Genomic DNA, 17,086 nt, shown 5'->3' with positions numbered 1-17,086 from the left:
AAGTCCACGAACAGAAAGGAAATGGACGGCAACAGATGTGTTCTGCGACAGGAATGGAACGGCAAAATCACACCTTGGAACCGGCAGATCCAGTCTCTCCCTTTGCGCCATCCAGACCTGAATATCCCTAGAAAAGATACAGGGGGGGGGGGGGGGGCGACGAGGAGTTAAGAAATCAAAACCTAAATATTTTTCATGGGAAGATTAGAACAGTCCTCTGTTGACGATGGAGATACTCACTCTGTGTCCCTTGATGCCGGGCAGACCGGGAGTTCCCGGGAAGCCGCGAGCTCCCTTTTTATTAGAAGGAAAGACGACAGGTTGACCAGAGAGAGGGAGACAGAGAGAGGGGGTGAAGATAAAGAGTATGGAATTATTACATTTTTTTGTCCTGGTCCTTAGCCCAAACATACTCCAGAACTTAGAACTTTTTTTTTTTTTGCCTAAAGAGGTGCATTTTTAAAACACATTTAAGGAAAAAGGGTCATTTGTGCCCTTGGGTGGATCCATCCTTGTAGTGAGCCTTTATTATTTTCGACCGCCATCATTAATTATTCCTTTAATGCCTTTATTCTCACAATATTTGCATGTACATATTGTGAGAACTATGATATAAATGAGCAATTATTATATTCAAAGGATAAGAAAACTCACCTGAGGGCCAGGTGGTCCACGTTCACCAGATTTACCAGGTTTGCCAGCCTCACCCTAAAACAAAATGAGAGAGAGACAATAAAGTACAAGAAAAAAATAGAACATGTAGAATAATTCATTTTAAAAATAAACTGGTAAATGTAAATCATAAAAAGATGACAAAACAAATACAGTATTGAACATTAGTTAATCAAGCTGACTGGTCGGCCACAATCCAACTAGTGTTCAATCAATTAGGTTTATGGTGCCCCTAGTGGAGATATGAAGTAACAGCAAGTCTGCTGCCATCGTGTGGCTAACCTTAGGAACTGAATTTAAAAACTGTTCCTGCTTTATATCAAAGAGGAGAAAATATCAAATCAATTCAAATTAAAGAGTCACATACAAAAATGTCCATTAGCTATACCATGTTTATTACAATTCAAATTAGGCGGAAGCCATTGTTCCAATTTAACACAATAAGGTAAGAGGCAATTCAAGAAAGGTTATTTTAAGGTACAATGTAGATGAGTCCATTATCATGCGAGATGCTGGATAGGGTGATATAATGCGATTTGTTTCATCCACAAATTGCACAGCCGAAATTGTTTCTTGCTGGCTTTTATTTTTATATTTCCATAGTTTGTTTTGAAAGTGAATTCGCTTGGTGTGCAGATTACATTAATTCTCCAACTAATGCTAATAATTCAGTTAAACGATGATGCAACAAGTAAATAACTCCCGAGACAATAGATACTTTATTGTATTATTATTGTTATATATTATTATTTCTAGTATTGCTAAAAATACATTTTGTTATGGGTGGGGTGATAGAAGGCCATTGCTCTGTGATGCTTCAGATGGAATCTGAACTTGGAGGGCTCTTTTTCAGTGACAGTTTGTGCTGTAATTCTGCTGCAGGGAGGCAGCGTATCTCCATCAACCGTCCCTTCGGTGAATACATCCCAGCACAGAGTGGACCGCAGAGAGAGTCATAGGTACTTTACCCTGTGCTCAACACCATAGAAGTGTTTTTGCTCCCTTTTTTATCGATGTGTTTGCAACAGAAATACTCACATCATCTCCAGGTTTTCCAGAAGGTCCGGAGGGGCCACGGGGACCCAAGGGGCCCTATAGTTAGAAACAAGGAACAGGGGAAAAAAAAAAAGGGTTATGCCTATAATGCTTTATGTACTATCTGGAGCAATTTACAGCATGTGGTCGCCATGCATCTGTCCCCTTTACTCAACAAGCATTTCTGGCAGAAAACATTCTGACAGAAGGAACCATCTGAGATCTGTACATGAAAGATGGCTGCAGATGACTGTAATTACCACTTGGATTATTGAAGACAGTGTAACTCTCATTGACACGCGTGTTGGCAGGGAGTAAGTATTTCCTACAATACTGATACGGAACAACCCCAAATCAATTTGTTTGGTCATTTCATATTGCCAAATAATGTGAACATGTGTCGTTAATTCAGATTATAGTCTCCTTACACGTGTCTGACAAAAATACATAAAATCGCCCAATTAAAGTATTTACCACCAGAAAAGCTGGGAATTACTCTGAAATGGGACCACATTACGATCCTTATTCCTCTCACACACACCAACCAGACGCAACGGAAGGCCTGGCAGTGGGATTACTAATCACTGAATTATTTAATTGGGGAACCCGGTCTTTAATCCTAACGCTCGTTTTCCGTGATTTAAAGCAGCGAAAGATTATCCGAGCATTTATTAAGACTCCATTCGTCTAAGGTCACCGGAGGGAGCAGACGCTCAAGCGCTGGTGGTGGCCGTCACCCCGCCCCCCGCCTGGCCGCCTTCCTCTCACGGGGCTTGATTTTAATCACAACTAACGACGCATCGGAGCCAGCGGTCTCACGGCCGGAGGGAAACCAAGATGGCACCTCGGAGGCGGCCGGGCTGCATATTTGAACTCCATGCGAGATTAGCACAGTGGTAGGGAGACCCTGCTCCGTCCGATTGACGGAGAGGCCGGGAGTGGTTCAGACAGGGTAGGTGAGGATAAAGGGCGGTGAGAAGTGGAACGACGGGGGGAGGAGAGAGGAAGGAGGCCCAGGGAGGACCAGGGGAGGTGAACACTGTGGTGGAATCGAAATCATCCTGGAGAAAAGCTCCTTTGATTTCAAGATCCTTTATTATATTAAAAAAAATAAAAAATAAAAAAAAGACCCGAGTTTGTCTCTGCAGAGGACAAGGCTGGAAATAATAGACACTCCGTTCAGACCAGTGTTCCAATAACAAAAACAATGTGTTGCGCCATCCCTTTTTGAACACACAAACACGCACACGCACACACACACACACACACACACACACACACACACACACACACACACACACACACACACACACACACACAGACGTAGGAACTTTTCACCACAATACTTACAGATTGTCCAGGCTCTCCAGGCTCTCCAGGGTTACCTTGGAAACCCTGCGGGCCCTAGAAAATAGAAGATAGAGATGCTTGAGGATACTGGCTTGTAGGAGCATATGACGCATCAGACTATGTTTCACTGGTTGATGAAAATGGGCAAAATGTGTCTTTAAACTTTAAACTTTAAATAACCAAAAATGACCGGCACATTTTGCGGTATAAAGGGTGTTGGTGAAGAACCAATACATTTTATGCAATAGCGAGTACAGTTGCCAGTCAGTGAAAGTCTTCTCATTACTAGCTGAAATCAATTTGACAATCCTTGAAAAAATATATATTATGTGAATTGAAATGTAGTTATTGTACTGTATGTAATCAATGCATTTTATTGCTGTTCGTCAGCTTTCGGTGCACACAACATATTTATACCCTGACTAACTCTTTTATATTCTGTATATTATGTTGTAAAGCAGATTCTAGCCAGAATGCAGCCTGCCATGCCTTAACCCTTTAAATTGAACCCGCTCCGAGATGAACATAAGAGCTGGCTTCCTCCTGCAAAGTGGGCTCTTGTGCGATTGAGCCATCAAGTTGAGGCAAGTCAGCTGGCACTGCCTGAAATTTATTAGCTTTTACTCTGCAGGCTGAACGGGCCGCAGAGAGCTTAAGCTGGAGCCTGCGAGCCCGGCGCTCTGGTGGGGGATGGCGGGGGGGGGGAATGCAAACGACGGGGGCAGCTCCGCCCGCTCCCATGAAAGGTAAGTTGTCAGATGTCATGCCTCCGGGTTGTTGTGGAAGGGGGGGAAAGCCCTGGAGCCTACAGCCCAGAAATGAAGGTCGTTTTTTGTTTTTTTTACGTACCACCTTCCTGAAGAAATAAATATGCGCTCAGGGGCGACTTCGCCGTATGACTACGCGTCAGGGCGACTTTGGCGAGTGGGCTTTAGTCGCTGGATGTTTCGCTGCGGTGTCTATCACTGGAGGGGGAGGATCTGATGAGCTGCTGTGTGCACGGCGTGTCCGGTCTGAGAGTGGTTTTGGGGAGTGCGGGAGGTACTTACAGGTGATCCACTGGGGCCAGGTGGTCCTCGAGGTCCCATTGGGCCCTGGTGGGGTGAGGAGGCGGGGTAAATAGGAGAGACAAAAAATCAGGGTAATAATCATAACATTCTCCACCACCTGAACTGTAACGTGCACACATTTACACGCACGCACGCACGCACACACACACACATATGCGCGCACACACACATACGCGCACACACAGGTATACACACACACAGGTACACACATATGGACATATAAGAGGTACTTTTAGGTGTGATGATTATATTACAATTTGCAAGTTCCAGAGTGTGGTTATTGTCGGAAAAAAAAAAGACAAATTACTTCCCTGCATTTGAACCTTTTTTCAGAAGCAGTAAAAAGGTTTTGACTTTGCCCCAAAGCAACGAAAATTGCTTCGCTGTCAGATACATAAATTGTTTAGAATTCCTCATTGGCATTCCAACTCTCTCTCTCTCTCTCTCTCTCTCTCTCCATCTCTCCATCTCTTTCACACCTGCTGTGCATATTTGCAGTTTCATGTTCAGCGGTAGCGCTGTACGTCAGCTCGACATGACTCCGGTGCATTTTGTCATCGCACCATCACGTATGCAGAACAGAAACAGTTTCTACACAAACTCTACTTGAATACAATCAACCCTACGTTTTTTTTTTCCTGCTTTCTTTCCCCCCGCCCCCTTTTTAATCCTCTCACTTGAATCCCAGGCTGCTCTGTGACAGCTTCTGGTTGGACTCACATGTCAAAGTACATTTTTTTCTCGTACTCCATGGATCATTACGCAGCAAGAGAAAATCACATTCTATGCAGGTGATGAGCCAAATCCCCTCTCTCTCTCTCTCTCTCTCTCTCTCTCTGCCCCTTTCTCTCTCTCCCTCTCTCACACACACACACACACAGGACATGATGCCAATAAAACTTCACCAAATTTCTCAGTTCCCCCGTGAATTTTTTTTTTTATAAAATAAAGTTTGGATGGGTCTTATGTGTGAGCTCGTCTCCTGGATTAAAAAAAAGTGTATCCCTTGATAAACTGGCCTTTTCTTTTATATACCCGGCTTTCAGCATATTCTGATTCTACTTATTAAAATTTGCGACTGTCGCCAGAGAAAACACAGCAAAGTGAAGCACAGTGGTTCCTAGAAGGGGAATGAAAGTCCTCCTTTCAGGGAGTGTGAGGGGCCTTCATGCATTGGGTAGGGACATATCAATAGGGCTCTATATCCCTAGGCCTGTTTATATATTTGTTTTTGACCTATTTGGTATGTGTGTGTGTGTGTGTGCGTGTGTGTGTGTGTGTGTGTGTGTATGTGTGTGTGTGTGTGCGCGCGCGCGCGTGTGTGTGTGTGTGTGTGTGTGTGTGTGTGCACATGTGCGTGTGCGTGTGTGGATGTGTGTGTGCATGGTTGGGCCTTGTGGGTTCCCTCACACAGAGTGCGGTGTGTAGCCGTTGGAATACGGCTTGGGGATCGGGTGGTTAATGACTCTGACTCGTGCCTTGGACACTGAGATCGCAGTCAGGGCGATTTGGCCGCACCGCGCGCCTTCTCATTGCGTGCGCGCTGAAATATGAATGGACAGACAGCGGGGTCCGTCGGGGTCTGAGGACGAAGCTGCAGGGGCTTCTCGCCGCACACCGTCGGGCTCCGCTCGACCTCATCCCCCTCCTGGTGTCTCAGACTTCAGCTGGTGCCGAGCCGCCGTCAAGCTGCGCTGTGGCTTTCAAAAACCAAAATAGCTCCAAGTGTACTCCTCATTCCAACTACGGCAGTCTGTCGTGCCAGCTAGTGGATTTTTTTTCTTTTGTGGGTTTGAAAGATAATAACGATCGACGTCTGTTTCCTCACTTACAAAAAAACCCCCAAAGCCTTATACTCCATGGGAGGTGTTTAGATCTCTTTCAGGGCCCGAAGGGCAGCTGCTTCTCTTCTGGAACACCAGGGGGTGGAGCTCTGAGCGTCCTCATAAACAAATAAGAGGGTCAGAAAAGGTCATTTTGGAAGCTGCTGATAAAATGACACGCAGTATATTGTGAAGATTGCGATGAGATAAAAAATAAATAAATAAATCTTCAGAAATCCTCTGTTCCTCCCATCCTGACCATTATTGGGTCTAGGATTCTGATCCGTCGGGGAAAAATGTCTTCTTTTCGGTGAAGATCACATCCCTTAGAGGTGTGCTTGAGACAGCTCGTGCACGTATCTAACTACTGTGGGGATCCAGTTCTGGGATCCAGCAGTGCACTCTACTAACAACATTGCATTTGGCAGTGGCTCTCATCTGGACCCTCACCATCGGTCCCTGCATCACACCCATCTGAGCGCCGCCGGCCTTCTCATCGAATCCACCGGCCATCTGAGCAGCAAAGTTCTATGGGAGCAAAAGAAGAAGAATATAAGGATATTTCAGGGAATGTCATTTTGGTTATTGTGGCATTTAGAGTTTTTTGTAATGGCATATGGAATGAAGCTTTGTATATGTATCTAGAATATATATAGAAAATAGAGATATGTAGAATAGAAGGATGAATTGGCAACTTGAGATCGAAGGGATTTTTTTTCTTGATGAAATGCACACATTTGGAATACCTCACCGTACTCGCAATGGATCCTTGTCACAATATTTTAGACTAAATCTCACGGAGAGAACAGACAAAACTCAGAAGCCAGAGGCCCTGTCTTCCCTCTGCACATTTGGAGGGCGTCCTTTTTGCCTTTTGGCAGCGCAGAGGAGGATCAGGTTTTTAGATGTTTGTCAACTGCATATTAAATGCTTGTCCAGGGCAGGGAGGGGGGTAATGGAGGGCCTGTGAACTCTTTTCATTTCTCTCCGCCGCACAAAGAATCTCCTTGTTTGTCCCCAAAACACCCCCCCCCCCCCCCCGCCTGCCGCCGCCCCCCAAGTCTATCATGCTCGCTCCTGTCTATTCTCCTCCCCTCCCCCCTTCTCCCACAAAGAATGAAAAGTATTCTATCTATTCTCTTCGTATCCCTTCACCGTTGTCTCCTTGGCCCTTCCCAAAACCAGTGGCTTCCCTCGTCTTTTGTTTTTCTTTTGAAAACTTCTCGCTTCAAACTTTTCTCCCCGATGTGCTTTCACAAAGTCAAAGTGGATCCATTCTTATCCTTCCTGGGAATCAGAGTTCGACCTGTCAACCCCCCCATGTGTATAGTGAGAATCAGCCACCCACTCGCTGCATGTCATGGGATACTTACTCCGCCAAGGCCAGGGGGCCCATTAGGTCCTGGAGGCCCAGGGGGGCCGGGGTTTCCGGGGGTTCCAGGTTCACCGTCTCTGCCACGGGGCCCAGGGCTTCCCTGGGAGAAGAAAAAAACAGAGGTGAGGGTGATTAATTTGAATTCGCAAGCCTGTCTTCAAGGAAGGTGGAGGACAGGTAAATGAAAGTGCATTGATAACCAACTCGACAAATATAAAACAACTACACGATCTGTTTGTGTGGTAATTCTATTTTCAGGTCACTTGAACCTTTACATCCTATAAAACGTTGCATTTTTAACCTTCGATCATGAAATGACATCTACGTATGTCAGCATCCAATCATAGACATGATAAAGACATAGGAGGCAAGAGCCGTGCTTTTGTAAATTTGATTTAAAAAAACGACAATAATAATGGTGACGGACGTTAGAAACGGCTAAATCATGATAATTTGATGTTATTTTACACTTACAGACACAATGACACAGTGACAGTGAAACATTACTAAAGTTGAGAAAAACAAGCAATTTATCATCTACCGTTTCCCACTGACTTTGATAGCATTTGTGGTAATTGGAAACTAGCAGTTGGTGCTTGTAAACCTGCGTGTTTATTCATTATTATGTTTTTTTTAAACATATTGTGATCTGGTGCGTTGGGGATGCTTCCTTTGCACAGGCAGTCCAGAGAATGTGCTCGAACACAACAATCCAATCAAATCAGATTTTATTATTATTCATAATAATTATTCATAATGATTCATTAATCAAAGATAATAATCAAAAGTGTTATGTGGTTGAACATTTTTAAAAGATATTCTAAGCAATCAATCTCTTCCAAATACACATATTAACATATGAATCAATGCTATATACTTAAATCCTATTATGATGACAGTATTATGATTATTATTTTGACAAAAAACCCTCAAATAAAAACAAAAAACATATCCTGTTAAAATATGTGAGCTTCAGGTCGTCGTCATGATGAAAATTCTGTTTGCTCGCGATATAAATGTCCTTATAGATAAGATTATGCTTCATATGAACACTTAAACTCTGGATAAACTCTGGATTAACAATCTTCCAATTGCAATGCATTTTAGGTATTTTGAAATGATTCAATTCAATTTCAACTCACTTCATACTTTGTCTGGTGGCCCTTAGGGCTTTCTTTAATAAATGATTCAAACCGCTGGTGGTGTATCCTGTGAATAGAATGCCCAAATGGACCTTCTGCAAACAGTGTGGGCAGTCTGTATTGAAAGAGCTTACACCACCAATCCATCATGGTTGCTATTTCAAATGTTGTCGTGTTGCCACACATCAGATTCTAGATATATTCTAGAACTCTAGATATTATTGGTCACATACTGTAGTATATATGATTTGTCATACCATACAGACAGACTGTAGTGCATGTCACCACAAATTACCCTGCGAGGGGAGACTAAACAAAGAACGTGTCGGGTTCCTAAAAGGGTGTTCTGTTTCGCCAACAGGGTTTGACGATGATATGTGATGGCAAAGAAAACATGAAGCTGTCTACTTAGGAGATGCATCTGCTGCGCGAGGGTAATACTTCAGCAGAAATAAAATGTTTATTTTGACATTTCTGCAGTGTCACTGCAGTTTACACCGACAACGTACTGTAGGTAATAAAGCAAGAGTTTAAACATCAAATATGTTCTGTGTGTGGAAATTTCAAAAATCCTGATCTCCCGCGTGTCGTGGATCGATGACAATTTCCATAACAAGTCGCCACATTCCAAAATGTTGTTCCACCAAAGCAATAAGTCATACAGACAAACCCCCCGAAGAAAAACCCTCTCACCCCTCGGAACAGCCTGTAAACATCGATGGTAAAAAAAAAAATAAAAAAATAAAAAATAAAATAAATCGTTAAAATCACACCTTTTAAAAGCAGCTCCAACCTGGAGAAGATCCATCAACCTTGCACCGAAAAAATGCATAAACAAGAAAACTCCCCAGCCATAACCCCGTGGCCCGCGGGCCATTATCGCATCACCAAGTTTTGTTACATTAATGTGAGGATCAAACACTGATCTCCCAAAAGTGATTGACGGAGCCCTCTCTGTGAGCCAGAGGTTTACATTAGGAGACCTGTTAAACAACCGTGATTGCTTTCACTGAGCCGCCGAATGAATGAGTGAATGAAAGAACATACAAATGAACGAATGAACGAACGATTGAATGAATGAATGAATGAATGAATGAATGAATGAATGAATGAATGGCTACCACTCCGCTTGCCCCCCAAAAGACTTTCGTTTCCGGAGCTAAGCGTGCGCTCAAATGCAGCATTTTTCGAGGGGGGAGTAAGTCAGGGGGAAATGACGGAGGGACGGAGCGTTTACACGGCGTCCTCACCTTCTCGCCTTTGTCTCCCCTCGAGCCGCGTGCTCCCTGCTCTCCCGGCGGGCCCTGGAAGGAGGCGAGAGGATCAGTGCGTTATCTCGTGATGTACAGTTTCCTCTGGGAACCCGGATGCCGCGGGGTCAGCTTTAACCGAACGTGCACTGATATGCCAGCACTTTATCTCTTCCTTCTGGTTATTAAAGGGACATGCTGATACCATCTAAATGCAGTGAAGGCTAAATTTAACAGCAACTCTGTGGCAACTTTCTCTCTGCACCCAGTGCATTACAGGCAGAACACTATTAAAATGTGAAAACGTGATAAACAGTGCATACCATTGGGCCAGATGGTCCTCTTGGTCCTACCACCTGGGGGTGGGGGGGGGGGGGGGGGGAGAAGGTATTTTTTTTTTCATGGCAGATATCAGATCAAATAAGTACTGGAAAATTGAACATTAAGATTAATACAGCACATGCTTTTGGAATGATTGTCAAGTTTTCGTGCCTTTTAAAATTCTTAAGAGGCGGGAGGTTTGTAATCAATGTATTTCTTTCTGCTGTTTTACTGAGGGAAATCGTCATAAACTTGCCCCCATTAGTGCAGATTTCACTTATCGCTAATCTCTCCGGGCGAAGCATTATCATAACAAATGCACAATAAACAATGCCTTCTTATATCCTGCTGAGGGCTTGAATTCCCTGAAAGGGGTAAAGTATTTCCATGTGCAGCGTGACAGTGGCTGGGAGTTCGCTCTCCCTCTCTCTCTCCCTCTCTCTCTCTCTCTCTCTCTCTCTCTCTCTCTCTCTCTCTCTCTCTCTCTCTCTCCCTCTCTCTCCCCTGTTCCAATGGGTATCTTCATAGAGGGATTGTATGGAAGCCCTTTTGTGCTGAGAGTGGGCTAACAGTGTCCTCCCTGCTTGCCCTTGGCCAATCCGCTGCAGAACCTCTGTCTGTCTCTCTTTATTCTCACTTCTTCTCCCCCGCCCCCCCCCCATGGCTTGTTGGAATAAACAAGTAATGGAATTTACAGCATTCGAATCTTTGGATCTCTCGCTCCTTAACTACCCCCCTCTCTTCCATTCTCTGACTAATGACTTTGAACATGGCAAAAACTTCTCCAGCTGGGGGAATAAAGGCACCTGCACTCCTAAAAAAAAAGATGTTTACTTACATCAGTTATGTCTCCGGGTTCACCTTTTTGACCCTGTTATTTGTGAGATAGAGCATACGGACAACAGTTAAAATAGAGAATCTAATGCATTATCCATGGGTTAATGCACATGTCTTACCCTATTAATGACCTTTATGACCCCAATAATTAAGCGTTTTGGAAAAATATTTCCTGCGGAAAATGACCAACTCACCACAGGTAACGGGTTCAGCAGAAAAGGATTCAAAGTAATGACTATTCTCAATGACATCCTATAAGACATCAGGCAATGTCAGGCGGGAAATAACTATTATTTGTCTGACAAAGTTCTTTGACATCAAAGTTGCAGCTAAATCCATAAACTACAGGCCTGCGTCGTTAAACTGATACGGCTCTGGAACTCAGACAGATTTAATTGTAGGTGCGTTTCACACGGGGGTACAGGCACAGACACACACGCACGCACGCACGCACGCACGCACGCACGCACGCACACACACACACACACACACACACACAGTGTCTCACCTTGGCTCCAGGTGTGCCTGTTATGGGGTAGGGACGGGTTTAGGAGGGGGAAGAAATCAATAGTTAGCCACTGTATCCCGCATAACATCATCTAGTAAACATTCACATAGTTCATTACTCCTCCTGTTTTTCATTTGGCCCTCTTCGCTAGCTATCATTCAGCCTTAAATCAAACTACTCTCAAGACCACCACCAAATCTTATAACAGGCACCCAAAGAGCCCATTGGAATCAAAGTGTTGACTGGGGGCGCTGGCATCGTCTTAAAGCATAGAGGGGCAAAGCAGCAGCAGATAAAACAAGGAAAGGAAGTGGTGCACCTATTTCTGCTGCATTAAGTTATCATAAGCAAGTACTGATGTATTCCATTCCAAGTACAATTGTGTTATTAATTATAACTAATTGTACAAAATGATCAGTTGAAGCTTGAATGGCTTTAGTTGAAAGATGCATGAAGAGAGAAGAATGTATAGAGATACATCATATGCTCTGAGCAGACTGCTTAAGTGCTTGCCTCGAATCAATAAACTGTTTCAGAGAGGATGTGTTGTAAAAAAGCATGTGTACGTTTTGTTAACAGTGGCACTTCTGATTTCACCGATGCTCCTCAAAAAAAACAAACAAACGAAAAAAAAACAAACAACCACATGGCCAACCGTGTTTTTGAAACACCGTTGGCCTTGGTAACTCATTATCGAATCACTGGAGTGGTACGTTTTAGGGGGGCTCGTTCAAATACCTCTGATTTCAGTAGACCCTGACACCTATTGTTGTCCAATATCTGATTAGCAGAATTCCACAACGAGAGACTGTGCCGGGCCCTGTCTGTTAGAGCGAGGTATTTCCATAATGACTCCCACATGTTTCACAATACTCAGGGTAGGGGAGAGTATTCAAACAAGATGGGGCCAAGGTGAGCCAGCAGTGGAAAAACAGCGTTGAGGTAGCATTTCACTGAAATTTCATCAGAAGGGCCACGGTTATTGTTTTCTTTTTCGTCATTTGTTTCTTTGGGGGGCGGTTAGGAAAACGGGATTCAATCAGAGGATTACAACGTATGCCGAGCATGGTGGTAACGAGCCAAAGCAAGAGCGAATTGAACCCAAAGAGAAAAAAAGCAAATCCTTTGATTGATGCTGATGTTTCTCCACAATATTTCCCCCCCCCCAAAGGAAACAACATGACTGTGCAGGGTAATTTATTTATGAGAGATGAGAAAATAAATAAATTACGACCAATGGGTGGGGGCTGGTCGACTGCGCAGATGGGGCAACACTCTCCAAATGGGATTTCGGGTTTGGGGCAGTCTTTGAGTTCCTCGCAGATTATCTCATCGCAGAGGACAGTTCCCGTGTCACACACACAGATACGACAAGGCTCTGGTTTCCATACGTCCTTGTCGCTATATCGCTGTCCATCTTGAACACAGCTAAATTCATCCTCTGTGCATGTTAAACCATGCACAGGAACAGCAGGTAGATGGTGGGAGGGAAAAAAAAAAGATCAGTGCATCAGGTTTAAACAGTTTTCACAATATTCCGTTTGGTGATTGGTCATTAAGGGAAAACAACCTAAATAGTTTCATGCTTTCAAACATATAATACTATAAACAATTGTTATTTGAAGAATCCTAATCATGTGTCAAAACAACAAAAACATGGGTTAACAGAATCTACGGTGAGGGCATTTCAGTTCGGAGAGGTTACTTAGAAGCTATTTTGCATATGGCCAAAATAAGCTTCCAAGGTTTCAGCCTAACCTCTATACAAAATAAATAAAATGATATCTTACTTTCCATTTCATGCCAATACTAATGCCTAGTACACGCCAAAGGACTCTCGCTGGGATTTTGAATTCCCAGTACAATTTTCAAGATCATAAAAGAATCACGAGGAAATCGCTCGTCTTAAGGGTCGTTTGATTCAAGATGCTCAGAAACACTTGTGATCAGGCCCAGATTGGTCTGGGACTTGTGAGAATCTCAGGTTGGTTTCATATTACTTTAAGTCTTGGTTCATATAGTGTGAGCTAGAATCCAAAATATATGTAATCCCCTGTTATGACCATTCTTACTAAATCCTCTAATGTCTTCACTACTGGGATGGAATAAAAAAAAGTATTTAAATCTGTGATGCTGTCTTTGGATAGTCCTTTTGTGTCCTCTCCCTGAGCATCACACTTGCACAAGAACGTGCAATAACCTATTCAGCCACAGGGCGGCACTGCAAGTCGCAGAAAGAAGCTCCACAGTAGTCAAGCACAATGGCACCATGCAAGACCAACTTCTGACGACTTCACATGGGTATTGGACCACGTGTAATTTCACTTTCAAGGTAAATATAGCCCCAGTTTACACTGTGAAGACGCCCTAAATTACTGCACAGCCAACACAGACTGTGCATTCATGACCTCAAAGGAGGTTTTGGCATGTTCTTTATCAGACAGCACTATGAGGGGCGTAATGGACCATGGTGTTGGTGAGGTGCGTCAACCAACGGAGTCTGCCTGGATCGGGGGCTGTTGTAACCCCAACAATAACCGAAACCGCCCTATACAACCGTCCAAAATGATGATATCACGATGAATGAAAAAATATTAGCGGTTATAACACAAGTATGCACCGCGTCATTTTGAGACTCGGTCGGTGTTGGTGCTTTGGTGTATATTTTCCCCTTAAAACTCAGGACAAACCCTCATTCAACAGCCGTTTTGGGGGGAAAAAAATTACTTAGAAGACAATTTTTTGCCCCCTATAAGGGTGGAGACCTCAACCACCCTAAAGTTCAACCCAAAGTTACGCCCTTGCTGTCAACATAGCTACACCAACCTCCGGGCTGCTACTGAATGACCCTACTCAGTGAACTTCATTGGACAACCTGCGGGACATAAGCCAATGTGCCTCTCCAGTGCGCCATCTTATTCACGCGGAGAGAGAAGGCCGTGCACTCCGATTGGATCCTGTGGTCCGTTCAGTAGGAGAAGTTGTTGACGTGCCAGTGGAGGGGTCTTCAGGGTGCAGAAGGCACAGAAAGCCGGTGACATCCGAGGAAGAGAAGGTGTAAGTACAGTGGTTATGTTTGCTTTCGAGGCCTGCGTAGGTCTAGGTAACCCGGTGGACCTTTTGGCACCAATGAATGAAACCTTTCTGGAAAGGGACAGTGGGCAGTTCACAAACTGCTGCCTTGTGCAAACACATGGCACTTTTAGCCCCAAACCGGAATCCACAGCTCCCTAAGTTGCCAGTACAAACACGTTGGATGGAGAATTCTCGGCTTCCGTGCATGTACCTTTCCTTTTTGAAATTTTTATAGGCTACGGTTAATTGACAAGTGGCTGCACCTGCATCACCTAATCTGATCAAACATAACCTCTAATAACTACTGGGATATGGTATACTCCCTTACTGAGCCTAAAGCTTTATTCGTTTTTCCCCTTTATTTTGGCAGCCGTGATGTTTGGTGGAGGAGGAAAATGAAGGATGAACACTGTAAAGTGAACCCAGGTGTGCTCCTGGAGAACTGAGATCAACACTGGTTTGCAGCTAAAACTGCCACAGCCAGAGTCTGCGATGACCTGTAGAGTATAAACCATTTGGCCCCTCAGCCTCCATTTATGGTGAGTCACTGGCCTCTGAATGGAGATTTTACGAATTGGCCGCCGTCTTCTGCGAGCAGGTCAACGCCAGTAGCTGTGTCCTGCCCCTTGAGCCTGCAAAGCTGGTGTCACAGCCAGACATTCTGGCCTCTTGGTCCCAGAAATATTTCTGCCTGGAGTTAACTCTCAGGAAAGAAGGGCTTGCTTTATGTCCAAGGGCCTAAAACTTTGCAAAAGGGTAACCTGAGACTTCCAATTGAGTTTTCTTTTTTTCACTTTGGCTTTTCACTTTGAGTTTTTCCATTCCGCTCCCTCTTCTATACACCACCCGTTTCTCTCTTTGATTCGGATTCTTGATACGCCTGACCTAGTGTACACAAGAATGCACCCTTCAGAATCACTATACCACCTTATAGTCTTCTATTCATTTCCCTTGTGCTTTTTTTTTTTTACCTTTTAATCTGTAACCCTCTGTCTCATTCTACAGACAGTCACAGCTGGATAATCCTTTTAGCAGATGGAACCCTAAAATAATATGGAGCAATATTTCTGGCGTTGGTCTAGCATACCTACATTCTCCAGATACTACATTTAAATGAATAACGATTGAATTTCAATTCAATATACCGACTTGCTGCTGTGTAACAGGCTTGATATGAATGTGCACATGCAGATAACAGGAGTGATCACGTACAACCACAACAAACAGGGGCAATTCATTTTTCATTCCTCATATGAATTTTAAAAATATATTTTAATTTGGGTCTGTTTAAGTCCGCTTAATTATTATGGTCCGACAAGCCTGAATTCGCCTCGATGCCCTCTGACAGCAAAGGAATGTTAACGCTTTTCAACCAAAGGCCCTTGAGCCTGACCACCTTTCTCTATCCAAGCCCCATCCCTCCTCCCCCAAACGAGGTGGATGTGGAGATAAAAAAAAAAAGAGGGGGGGGGGGGGGCCTGTCAAGGATCTCCAGGAATGCCTGCACAGGCTCCACAGCACCCACAGGTGTCCACGGGAGGGGGGCTGAGTCAGTGCTGATCCTATGCTGTCCTGTGGGATCAGCATTACCATTTATTTATGATGATCACATTCTACAGCCAATTGAAGTGCTTACCGATTGTCATTGAAATCAAATCCCACGACGACAAAACTACTGTGGCGATTTGCTGTGATTATTGCCGGACGAGACGAATCCGACGGTGATTCCCATCACTATTACGCGCGCCCCAAGACATCTATAATATCCACTTCTCTCCGAGCAACCGAAGTTCCCCGACCCCTTCAAGGCACCAGTAAACCATTATAGACGAGACTCCCCAAGAATCTCCAGGAACGACCAATAACTGTCTATTCTAAGTGACTGGACATCCAACCAACAACTCACACTCTGTGCGTAAAAGCTGTAGAGGGATACGAAGGGATAACCATGCCAATTTAAGCACGAAATAATAAACAACTATTAATATTATAGGGTTATATTACGTTTCCCCCCAAATATACTTCTTCAAAGTTGTCTAAAAAAACCCAAATAAAAAGTTCCACTTACGGTCGTCGTCCTGACATCTCACCACGGCCAACAGAAGGACTTGGGTCGCTGCGAGGAGCAGTACAGTCCTGGAATCCACAAAGCTGAACATGTCTAAATATTAGACATGCAGGGCTTCTGGGGGGAGAAAAAGAAGGGACGGAGGTAGTCTATTCTTCCCTCTGTGTTCAGTGTGTGTTTCCCCAGTTACAGAGCCGATTCAACACGCAACCCTCCCGGCGCGATGGGGCAGACCCAGACCCCAACACCAAACTCAGCACCGAGCGCGTCTGTCCGGGCGCTGTAGTTTTATGTCCCCGTTACCTTCAATGGATCTTCGTATATTCCCAAATATCAGCCCAGCCCCTTCACACCCCCTGTCAGGCTGAAACCCGAGCCCCGTTTTCCCTCCCATTCTGTCTGCCCCAGGTTCAGACCAACCCCCCTCCCTCCCCCCCCATGTGCTGCTGCTGTTGAGCGGGTACCCAACAAGTGAAACAACCTCCCCATCCCACAACTATTTATCTGGAAATATTTCACTATAAATAATTGTATTAAGAACCTTATTGTATCAAGTGCAG

General features: G+C 44.3%; 1 protein-coding gene across 2 annotated transcripts in view; it reads right to left on the bottom strand.

Moving 5' to 3' along the window:
• The window catches only part of col2a1b (collagen, type II, alpha 1b), a 45,460-nt gene extending 28,652 nt beyond the window's left edge, over window positions 1-16,808 (bottom strand). The window contains exons 1-14 of one of the 2 annotated variants that reach the window (XM_080000824.1): window positions 16,527-16,808; window positions 12,618-12,824; window positions 11,384-11,400; window positions 10,877-10,909; window positions 10,041-10,073; window positions 9,718-9,771; window positions 7,324-7,425; window positions 6,401-6,478; window positions 4,107-4,151; window positions 3,058-3,111; window positions 1,711-1,764; window positions 655-708; window positions 241-294; window positions 74-127 (exon numbers count right to left, since the gene is read on the bottom strand). In XM_080000824.1, the coding sequence (XP_079856950.1) occupies window positions 74-127; window positions 241-294; window positions 655-708; window positions 1,711-1,764; window positions 3,058-3,111; window positions 4,107-4,151; window positions 6,401-6,478; window positions 7,324-7,425; window positions 9,718-9,771; window positions 10,041-10,073; window positions 10,877-10,909; window positions 11,384-11,400; window positions 12,618-12,824; window positions 16,527-16,617 (930 nt within the window). In that variant the 5' untranslated portion in view covers window positions 16,618-16,808. The remainder of the gene's footprint in view (window positions 1-73; window positions 128-240; window positions 295-654; window positions 709-1,710; window positions 1,765-3,057; window positions 3,112-4,106; window positions 4,152-6,400; window positions 6,479-7,323; window positions 7,426-9,717; window positions 9,772-10,040; window positions 10,074-10,876; window positions 10,910-11,383; window positions 11,401-12,617; window positions 12,825-16,526) is intronic. The other variant, XM_080000825.1, reaches the window with a different exon arrangement.
• Between the last annotated feature and the right edge of the window lie 278 nt (window positions 16,809-17,086).

The sequence above is a fragment of the Zeus faber genome (genome assembly GCF_960531495.2).
Source record: "Zeus faber genome assembly, chromosome: 5".
In the NCBI taxonomy this organism is placed as follows: Eukaryota; Metazoa; Chordata; class Actinopteri; order Zeiformes; family Zeidae; genus Zeus; species Zeus faber.
The sequence above is the reverse complement of the archived record's forward strand: the minus strand, read 5'-3'. Positions and strand labels throughout refer to the sequence as shown.